Raw genomic sequence first — 10,118 nt, forward strand, 5'->3', positions numbered from 1 at the left:
ATGCAGCTGGCTGGGTGGAGGGGGCGGCGAGGTGAGCAGGGGCCCACACTCTGCCTTCTCTCGGCAGCCTTCCTCTCTGCCGGCCTTGGGGTCTTCGCACCCTCGGAAACCTACACCCTGCCCATGACCAGCGCCAGCTGGGAGCCCCGGCTGGTCTCTCCATTCCCATCAGGCCCTTCCGTCGGCTCCACAGGGGCCCAAGCCATGGGTGAGCCCAGCGGGCAGGGCCCCAAGAACCCACACGTGTCCAGTGTGACGGTCCAGCTGGAGATGAAGGCTCTGTGGGAGGAATTCAACCAGCTGGGCACAGAGATGATCGTCACCAAGGCAGGCAGGTGTGAGCCACAGGGTAGGGGCTGGGGGCGTGTGTGCTGGGGGCAGGGGCCAGGCTGGAGCTGCATTCAAGCTGCTTGGCCCTCCCTCCCACAGGAAGATGTTCCCCACCTTCCAGGTGAAAATCCTGGGTATGGACTCACTGGCTGACTACGCCCTGCTCATGGACTTCGTGCCCCTGGATGACAAGAGATACAGGTCAGGGGTCACCCGGGGGAAGTGGCTCAGACCTCAGGTGCTGAGACGGGAAAGTCCACCCCAACCTGCCCTCCGGGAGGCACGGGCCAGTCCAAGCGGTGTCAGGGAGCCTGGTGGCCGGGGCAGCCCCGCCCAGGGCAGCTGACCCGTCTGAAATTGGCCGTGGGCTGGCCCGAACAGGCCGAGTGGGCCAGCCTCGGGCAGCAGAGGGGGGCACGGGGAACTCAGAGCGGGACAGCAGTCTCTGAGCCCCGGGGCCCCGTCTGCCAGACGAGGACAGTGCGTGGGCAGCAGTGCAGACGCTGCCCGCCCCCTCGCCCGGCCAGTCCCGGCTCCAGGCAGGGGCAGCAGGTGAGGTGTTTGGGGTGCAGCGGGGGCACCCTCCCACGTCGCTCTGCTCCCCAGGTACGCCTTCCACAGCTCGGCCTGGCTGGTGGCGGGCAAGGCGGACCCGGCCACGCCTGGCCGTGTGCACTTCCACCCCGACTCGCCGGCCAAAGGCGCCCAGTGGATGCGCCAGATCGTGTCCTTTGACAAGCTCAAGCTGACCAACAACCTGCTGGATGACAATGGCCACGTGAGGCCCGGGCCACAGGGGGAGGGGCTGGGCACGGTCAGGGGACACCGGGGCTTGAACTGGGAGCCAAGGCTGACTGGGCTTTTGGTGCTCAAGGGCCTCACTGCCCAGCGTCCCCACCTGCAGCTGACAGAGCTGAGCCCACCTGGGCTGGGGTTGGACAGCAGGGGACACTGTCCAGGAAGGAGAGGACATGAGCTGGGGGAATGGGAATGTTTCAGCAAACACTGTCCTCCTCGTGGACAATGTTTATGGAACGCCGCCATGGAGCAGGCCCATTGTAGGAAACTCGGGACTGTTGACACGTTGTCAAACAGACAAAAGATTTCTGCGCTCACAGGGCTCCCCCCTTGGGGTAGGGGCAGATGGGAAGCAAAACACCCAGAAGACACTGGGTGCAGTGTCTCAGGCGGCGATAAATGCCAGGAGAGAAAAGCCCAGGGGGGTGGTCTGGGACGCAGCCGAGGAGATACTTGGACACGGATCAGGAGGTGCAGGGAGACTGTGCATTGAAGGGGAGCTGTTGCACATAGGAAAACAGCCCGTGCAAAGGCCCCGGGGCTACAGAAATGTTGGGAGAGTTGGGGGAACTGTAAGGAGGCTCCTGTGTGGCTAGACTGGAGCGTGGAGGGGGAGGGGGGCGGGGAGAGGTCCTGGAGGTGGCCGGGTCATCTGCAGGGCCAGATGGCTGCAGAGAGGGTTCTGGCTTTTCCCCTGTGTGTGTGGCGGGGGGGGGGGGGCACAGGAGGGTTTTGAGGCAGGGATGACATGCTGGGGCTCACTGGGGTTGTTGTGTGGAGAATGGACAGAGGCGGGGAGACCAGCCAGGAGGCAGCGGAGGAAAGAGGATGGAGGCCAGATGGAGTCGAGGCGATGGGGCGGGCGAGGCGGTCAGATGGTGGCTAGTGCTGATGGCAGAGCGGGCAGTGGGATGTGGGTGTGAGAGAAGGCAGAGCGGCAAGGATGGTCAGACACAACCAGCCGAGACACTGGCCGCACCACCAGCACAAGGAAGGGTCAGCAGGCCCAGGGCACCCTCTCTGCCCCGGGGAGAAGGGTTTCGCTTCAGTGAGGGCTTGCTTCTGCCCCCACCCCTGCACACCGCCTTCTGCACTCCCCCACCCCTGCACACCGCCTTCTGCACCCCCCACCCCTGCACACCACCTTCTGCACCCCCCCACCCCTGCACACCGCCTTCTGCACCCCCCACCCCTGCACACCGCCTTCTGCCCCCACCCCTGCACACCGCCTTCTGCACCCCCCACCCCTGCACACCGCCTTCTGCACCCCCCACCCCTGCACACCGCCTTCTGCCCCCACCCCTGCACACCGCCTTCTGCACCCCCCACCCCTGCACACCGCCTTCTGCACCCCCCCACCCCTGCACACCGCCTTCTGCCCCCACCCCTGCACACCGCCTTCTGCACCCCCCACCCCTGCACACCGCCTTCTGCACCCCCCACCCCTGCACACCGCCTTCTGCCCCCACCCCTGCACACCACCTTCTGCACCCCCCACCCCTGCACACCGCCTTCTGCACCCCCCACCCCTGCACACCGCCTTCTGCACCCCCCCACCCCTGCACACCGCCTTCTGCCCCCACCCCTGCACACCGCCTTCTGCCCCCACCCCTGCACACCGCCTTCTGCACCCCCCACCCCTGCACACCGCCTTCTGCCCCCACCCCTGCACACCGCCTTCTGCACCCCCCACCCCTGCACACCGCCTTCTGCACCCCCCCACCCCTGCACACCGCCTTCTGCACCCCCCACCCCTGCACACCGCCTTCTGCACCCCCCCACCCCTGCACACCGCCTTCTGCACCCCCCCACCCCTGCACACCGCCTTCTGCACCCCCCCACCCCTGCACACCGCCTTCTGCACCCCCCACCCCTGCACACCGCCTTCTGCACCCCCCACCCCTGCACACCGCCTTCTGCACCCCCCACCCCTGCACACCGCCTTCTGCACCCCCCCACCCCTGCACACCGCCTTCTGCACCCCCACCCCTGCACACCGCCTTCTGCACCCCCCACCCCTGCACACCGCCTTCTGCACCCCCCCAGATCATTCTCAACTCCATGCACCGCTACCAGCCCCGCTTCCACGTGGTCTTCGTGGACCCACGCAAGGACAGCGAGCGCTACGCCCAGGAGAACTTCAAGTCCTTCATCTTCACGGAGACCCAGTTCACAGCCGTGACAGCGTATCAGAACCACCGGGTGGGTTGGGCCACAGCTTGTGGGGCACCTGCCAGGCCCTCTCATAGAGACGGAGACTGAGGCTCCAGGCTCTTAGCCCCCACATGCATGCAGGCCCCAGCCCTTCTCCAGCTTCCCTGGGACTCAGCGAACACCTGCCAGTCGTTTCCCTCCCATCACACCCACTGTGGTTCCAGGTCCCGGGGCCTCATGACTGGGGGGTCCAGGGAGGTTAGAATGGCTGAGCCTGGGGCCCCACGGCCTCTCCCCAGTTCAGGGCTGACCCATAACTTCACTTCTCCTCTGCAGATCACCCAGTTGAAAATCGCCAGCAACCCTTTTGCCAAGGGCTTTAGAGAGAGTGACCCGGACTCCTGGTACTGTCTGAGCCCTGCCAGTTTTTTCCAGATGCCCTGGCCCAGCCCCTCAGCCCCCTCCCTGGGCATCTTCTTTTTTTTTTTTTTGTATTTTTCTGAAGCTGGAAACAGGTAGAGACAGTCAGACAGACTCCCGCATGCGCCCGACCGGAATCCACCCAGCACGCCCACCAGGGGGCGATGCTCTGCCCCTCCGGGGCGTCACTCTGTTGCGACCAGAGCCACTCCAGCGCCTGGGGCAGAGGCCAAGGAGCCATCCCCAGCGCCTGGGCCATCTTTGCTCCAATGGAGCCTCGCTGAGGGAGGGGAAGAGAGAGACAGAGAGGAAGGAGAGGGGGAGGGGTGGAGAAGCAGATGGGCGCTTCTCCTGTGTGCCCTGGCCGGGAATCGAACCCGGGACTTCCGCACGCCAGGCCGACGCTCTACCACTGAGCCAACTGGCCAGGGCCCCCTGCGCATCTTCTAAGGCGGTGGCTCCTAACCCTTGTTCCATGGTCATGCCCATTGACTGGTTCTGGGGTCTCACTGGCTGACTCTGAACCAGACCCTTGGCCTGGGTTCTTCATCTTGACTCCCTGCCTCATCTTCAGGACTGTGTCCTCACGGCCCCTGCTCAGCATCCCAGCCCGGAGTCGCAGAAGCCTCAGCTCCTGTCTGCTGAAGGGCTCCACGGAGCAGGAGAAAGGTTAGTTCCTGGACCCGCAGACAGAGTGGGACTAGAGCCTGCATGGCGGGTGAGAAGAAAAGGGACAGAATCACAGAACTTCCAAGAAGGGGGTTCAGCATGTTCAGTAAGCTCACTGGGCACCTTTGTGGACAGAGGGGGAAGCAGAGATTTCTGAGACAATTTGGGGTGCAGGGCAGAGAGAACAGGGTAAGGACAAGGGGCTGAGAGTTAGGTGGGCTTCTTGGAGGAGATGATTCCTGAGCTGGGCCTTAACGGACTGAGAAGGGTTTGGAGAGAGGGAAAAGGTGGGGAAGAAATTCCAGGTAGAAGGAGGAGCAAGAGCAAAGGCGGAGAGATGGGCACATTGGGATGGGAGGGGTAGAGAAGGGGACAGGGCAGGTGTGGATATGAGGGGAGGTCTGGGGTTCGCTCAGACCATTTCCTCCTTCAGACCCCAACAAAGTTCCAGCTTCCACCTCCAGGACCCCTGCACAGCTCCACCACCAGCTGCTGGCTGCCCCCGAAGCTCTGTTGGCCCCGGCCACCTACCGGGCCCTCACCTATCAGGATCTGTACCCTGGAGCCTCAAGCCCCCTTGGAATCCCGAGGGCCCGACCAACACCATACCCTCTTCTGAATATCCAGGCTGACAGGGATCAGCGGAGCCTGCCCCTCCAAGCCGGGCTGGGGCTCCTGTCCCCCACTGCCATGTGTCTGGGGTCTCATCAGGACCCTCAGTGATGGTGAGCCCTGCAGACAGAGTCCTCTTACCTTGCACCCCATTCCCTCCAGCCTCACCTCTGCACAGACACCCTCTCTTTTCATGGAGAGCAGTGGAGATAGAACCCAGAGAGGGGGGGTTACCTGTCCAGAATCACAGGAAGGCTGAGACGGTGCCAAGGTTGGAACCAGTCCTCCTCCTTCCCTACTTGTTCCCTTCTGCCTTGAGGGTGACTCCAAATCCTGCTTCCCCTCTTCCTTACTCCCACCATTAAATCATTTGGCATGAGTGGTCAGAGCATTTCTGTCCTGAGATCAGGGTGGAGGGGCTCAGGCACTCCCAGACCCCAGAGTCTGGGCTGCAGACACCCCAAATCTCTCCCAGTGCCGCTGACATCCCTGAAGCACAGTGACACCAGCCGAGTGGCAGGGGGGGGCCCTGTGTGGGAGGCTGGGGTTCCTGCTCCCTACACTGTGTGAGGCTGAAATTACAGCTCGGAGAGGTATTCGCTCAGAGTGAAAGCAAAGTATGGTGGCCTCTGCCGTTCCATGGTTAGGTGCTGCTGTCTGTTAAGGTCGGAGTCATCTGGTTCCGGAAGGGCCATGTCCGGCAGAGGGTGACAGAATCATGATAGGCAATGACCACACCGGCAAAGGTGCGGTAGGGGGAGGGATTGGTGAATCTCAAAACTCGAGGCAGGAGAGCTTCTTGAGAAAGTGACATTTAAACCAACACCTAAAGGAGTAGTAATTGCAGAGGAGAGGGGAGACAGCTCAGGGCAAAGACCAGGCTGGAGTGCGTCCCTAGGAGCGGCAGGGCGCACCGCGCGCCGCCTTCCAGAACCGGGAGAGAGGGCTCCCACGGCTCCTGACGTCCTCCGCCTCCTGGGGGGGGGCCCCAAGAATCCCCTAAACGCCAACCCCGCCCATGTTGGAGCACTTCCTGTGAGGTCCGTGGAGAAGAATGGACACACGCGCGCACAGAGGGACAGGAGACAGGCAGGGTCTCAACAGCAAGACTCCCCAACTCCTGAACTCCGAGTCAGAGGGGCTGGGTCCCTCAGACCCCGACCACTAATTTCCCGCCTGGGGTCCCGCCCGGCCCTGAGGCCCCACCCCTTCACGCGAGCCCCGCCCCCTATGTCTCCGCGGAGCGGCTCCCCAGCCTGAAGGGGCGGGGCGGCCCTGAGGCCCCACCCCTTCTCGCAAGCCCCGCCCCCTAAGTCTCCGCGGAGCGGCTCCCCAGCCTGAAGGGGCGGGGCGGGACGTTCGGGTCGAGTCCTCCCACGGCCCCCGCCGGGTCGCCGAGCTTGGGAGCGCTGCCGGGTCCCTTTCCGACCACCTTCAGGCGCCCTCTGTGTTGGGGCAGCGCCGGGCGGGACATGCTGCCCGACTGCCTGTCGGCGGAGGGCGAGCAGCGCTGCCGGCGGCTGCTGGGGAAGGCCACAGCCCGGCTCCGCGCGCGGCCCGCGGCGGCCGCGGTGCTCGTGCCGCTGTGTTCCGTGCGCGGCGTCCCGGCGCTGCTCTACACGTTGCGGTCCAGCCTCCTGGCCGGGAGGCACAAGGGAGACGTAAGGTACACCACTCCGGGACTCCTCTTCCTTTTAGGAGGAGGCCGCCAAACCCCGGAGACCGCTGGGGCCGGGCACTTAGTATCTTCCAGCCTCGGTTTGCGCCTCTGGAGGATGGGTCTGCGGAGAGCCCCTCGGCCCGCGCGCGGGCTGCGGCGGGATCAGCGACCCGCGTCCCTCCTCCTGGAGCCTGGGCGTGCTCCTGCCCGGGCGTCGTGCCGGACCCCTCAAAACTTACCCGCATGGCATCGCCTATGGCGGGCGACACCTCTCTGAGCTGTGCCCCCTCTCTAAAAAGGCAGGACCTCACCCCGTCCGGGCCACTATGGGGAGCCTTGGAAATGGTCGGGGCGGGGCTTTCTGGCTTCCCGCCCTGGCCCCGCCCTCGGGGCAATTGAGGACACCCTAGGAGGGTAAAGGTCAGTGCCACTGGGACCACCATAGACAGAATTTGTGTGTCTCCCTTACCTCCATTGCTCAGGGAGAAAACTGAGCCTGGAGAGGTCTTGTGGCTTGCCGGTGCAGAAGCTTAGATGAGTCACTGGCCCTCGGCCACAGCTCCACGGCTCCAACAGCCCAAGTACTAGGCTGCCTGTGCCGTGCCTGTTTAGTTTCCCAGGAGGCAAGTGTGACCCTGCTGACCGGGATGTGGTGCACACGGCCCTGAGGGAGACCCAGGAGGAGGTGGGCCTGGCTGTGCCCGAGGACCATGTGTGGGGCATCCTGCAACCCGTATTTGACCAGGTGAGCCCACCAAGCGCTGAGGCCACAGCCAGCCCTTACCCCACTCACCCATTCTGCGTGCGCTGGGCTGCAGGTGGGACCCCAGGGACAAGGAGCATGGTCATGAACTCCTGCAGGTGTAGAATGCGGTGGAGCACCCACCACCTGCTGCTGGTGTCTTCCGCCCCACAGAACCCGTCAGGGAGGGCCCAGGGGTAATTTCATCCTCTTCTCACCGAGGATACTGAGGCTCCGGTGCCGCGATGGAAGTGGGTCTGGGTGGAGCCTGCTCTGCTCAGCTTGATGGATAGGGTTAGAGGCAGCTTCACAGGGTAGGAAGGGTCTGAGTTGACAAGCGGCAGGTTTTAGGGTAGTAGAAGTATGGGAAGGTTGTTCTAAGTGGAAGAAACAATCCACAAAGGCCCAGAGGCCTGAATGGGGAAACTGACTCAGGCAGCATGGCTGGAGTGAACCCCAGGGCAGGGGCCAGGTGGATAGGCCTTGTCTGCTAACGGCCTCTGGCTGGCGAGGGTGGAGCCTTTCTCTCAGCCTCCCCTCCCCAGTTCCCAAGTCCTGCCAAGGCCAGGCCTCCCCTGACCACCTGCCTCCTGCCGCAGGAAAAGAACACCGTGGTGCCGGTGCTTGCTGGTGTGGGCCCACTGGACCCCCAGAGCCTCAAGCCCAACCCCAAGGAGGTAAATAGGGGCAGGGATACAGGGGGACTGGGTTGTCCCAACTGGGGGAAGCTGCAGAGCACTGTCCACCCTCTTGCTGCCTTCTGCCCGTAGGTGGACGAAGTGTTTGCACTGCCCCTGACCCACCTGCTGCAGGTGCAGAACCAAGGCTATACCAACTTCCGCCAGCGTGGCAACTTCCGCTACACAATGCCTGTCTTCCTTCACGGGCCACACCGTGTCTGGGGACTCACAGCTGTCATCACCGAGTTCACCCTGCAGCTGTTAGCACCTGGTGCCTACAAGCCCTCCCTGGAATACCCTGGGATGTCCAGGCGCTGAAGACTGGCCCTGAGCAGCCACTGTCTTCACCCTGCCAGGCCAGCTCCACCCCAGGACAGAATAAAGAGCCTTATCAACTCTGTAGCCAACTGCGTCTTCTGCGCTAGGGCCCTGGCCTCAGGCCGATGCCATGGGACAGCTGGTCTCCTGGCTGGGGCGCCTCTGTCCAAGCACACCGTCACCCACAGCAGTGGGCACTGACTATCTGCCAGGTACTTGGCTTCCCTTCTCTTTACCCTCACTTTAGCCCTGTGAGGTGGGGCCAGCACTGTCCCTGGCTGGTGCAAGGGGACCAGCCACATACAGTTCTGGCTTCTGGTGGTGTGGGAGGGGGGCTCAGTCTAGGGGAGACCTTAGACCAGGTCCACAGATAATCATGTGATTGCACATTAATCAGTCACATATAAATAGTGGAATTATACATCCATTATGTAGACCAGGGTTGTGTGAAAGAGTTGAGAGTGTAGACGGTCAGACCTTGACCTGGACAGTATTCGCCAGGGCAAGTGATAGAAAACTCTACCCACTAACTTAGCTTCAGGCCTGGCTGGATCCAGGGGCTCTCTCTCTGGGAGTGTGTTGGCCTCACTCCCGGGAGCAGTCTCTAACCCAGACTTGGGCTGTGTTGGCCTGCGTTGGATCACGTGCCCTTCCCTGAGCTGTCAGGTGGCCCACTGGGTTTGGAATTCATTGATTGACAGGGTCTGGGGCACAAGCCTGGGCAGGAGGGTGAGCCTCCCGGTCTGAGAATAGGGAAGGAGGTGGCCTCCCGAGGACCACCGGGAAGAGGGAAAGCTGAACGGGTAAAAGACAGTGACTTGAAACCAAAGGTGAGCAGGAGTGAGTCAGGTCAAAGGGCAGGACAGGGACGTCGGGGCGGAGGGAGCAGCACAGGCACAAAGCCTGGGGTGTTCGAGGAAACCACGAAGGGGAATGTGGAGGTGAGGGGTGGGGTGACCACCCCTCGGGGGACCGCTGTGAGGCGTCCAGGGGACATGCCTCAGTGATGAGTTAGGATTTCATACCAAGCCCACATAAGGGGAGAGAGGTGCTGATGTGATGTGATCCATATTTTAAAGAGCTTGAGCTGCAAGGGGGCCAGATGGCCGAAGCTGGCTTCCCTGCGTGGCCCCTCCTCAGACCCCCCCCCCACATGAGCCCTCCTATCACACCTCCCCCTGCGTCCCCTCCACACCTCCCAAAGCGCCCCCACACCCTGCCCCCAACCCACACCCCTCCACTGCCCCCCACACCCCTGTGTCACCTCTGGGCATTCCAGCCTCCTCACCTTGCAGCAGGCCCCATGATGGGGGTGAAAATAACCAGCCGCATGTGGATGGGGGAGGGGTCAACAAGAGAAGAAGGAGGCTAAGGCCCCCTTCCCCACGCCAGCAAGGCACGCACGGGGTCGCGGGCAGGGAGGGGTCCTCTCCGGAGCCGGGAGGTGGGTGGGCTTTGAGCCGTGCTCCTCCCGCATGGCTGGGGGAGGCTCTGGCACACACCCAGCCTGCAGCGAGCTGGGCCAGGTGGAGAAGCTTCGGGATAAGCAGCGCAGCGGGCACCACCACTGGGCCCCTTCTGGGCTGGAGCCCCCACTTCTACCCCCCTATCCAACCCTGTCTTTTGTTCTCAGGTTCTGGCTGCCACCCAGGACCCCCCTCAGGACCCTCAGTGATGCCTCTTCACCATGTCTCGTTGAACCTGTGTGGTCCCTTTATATCCGGTCCCATGTCTG

General features: G+C 63.2%; 2 protein-coding genes across 3 annotated transcripts; both read left to right on the plus strand.

Moving 5' to 3' along the window:
* TBX10 (T-box transcription factor 10) lies at positions 1-5,333 on the plus strand. The gene is made up of 7 exons (XM_066359999.1): positions 1-335; positions 430-531; positions 937-1,108; positions 3,175-3,330; positions 3,619-3,686; positions 4,277-4,371; positions 4,805-5,333. Exons 1-7 carry the CDS (start codon positions 1-3, stop codon positions 5,092-5,094), a joined length of 1,218 nt encoding a protein of 405 aa, XP_066216096.1. The 3' UTR covers positions 5,095-5,333.
* Positions 5,334-6,349: 1,016 nt separating this feature from the next.
* Positions 6,350-8,467, plus strand: NUDT8 (nudix hydrolase 8). Of its 2 annotated transcripts, none has more exons than XM_066341381.1 (4): positions 6,350-6,649; positions 7,256-7,388; positions 7,985-8,062; positions 8,156-8,467. In XM_066341381.1, the coding sequence occupies exons 1-4, from the start codon at positions 6,456-6,458 to the stop codon at positions 8,381-8,383; spliced, it is 633 nt and encodes a 210-aa protein (XP_066197478.1). In that variant the 5' UTR covers positions 6,350-6,455; the 3' UTR covers positions 8,384-8,467. The 2 variants fall into 2 exon arrangements, with proteins under 2 accessions (XP_066197478.1, XP_066197566.1); XM_066341469.1 differs by having other exon boundaries at positions 8,198-8,467.
* Positions 8,468-10,118: the final 1,651 nt, after the last annotated feature.

The sequence above is a fragment of the Saccopteryx leptura genome, chromosome 1 (assembly GCF_036850995.1).
Source record: "Saccopteryx leptura isolate mSacLep1 chromosome 1, mSacLep1_pri_phased_curated, whole genome shotgun sequence".
Taxonomy (NCBI): Eukaryota; Metazoa; Chordata; class Mammalia; order Chiroptera; family Emballonuridae; genus Saccopteryx; species Saccopteryx leptura.

Excerpts from the sequence above, each read along its gene's own strand:
- TBX10 (XM_066359999.1), top strand. The coding sequence starts at position 1 with ATGCAGCTGGCTGGGTGGAGGGGGCGGCGAGGTGAGCAGGGGCCCACA. Across the intron at positions 336-429 it reads ATCGTCACCAAGGCAGGCAG|GAAGATGTTCCCCACCTTCC; the intron begins GTGTGAGCCACA and ends TCCCTCCCACAG. Across the intron at positions 4,372-4,804 it reads CTCCACGGAGCAGGAGAAAG|ACCCCAACAAAGTTCCAGCT; the intron begins GTTAGTTCCTGG and ends TTCCTCCTTCAG.
- NUDT8 (XM_066341381.1), top strand. The coding sequence starts at position 6,456 with ATGCTGCCCGACTGCCTGTCGGCGGAGGGCGAGCAGCGCTGCCGGCGG. Across the intron at positions 6,650-7,255 it reads AGGCACAAGGGAGACGTAAG|TTTCCCAGGAGGCAAGTGTG; the intron begins GTACACCACTCC and ends GTGCCTGTTTAG. Across the intron at positions 8,063-8,155 it reads TCAAGCCCAACCCCAAGGAG|GTGGACGAAGTGTTTGCACT; the intron begins GTAAATAGGGGC and ends TTCTGCCCGTAG.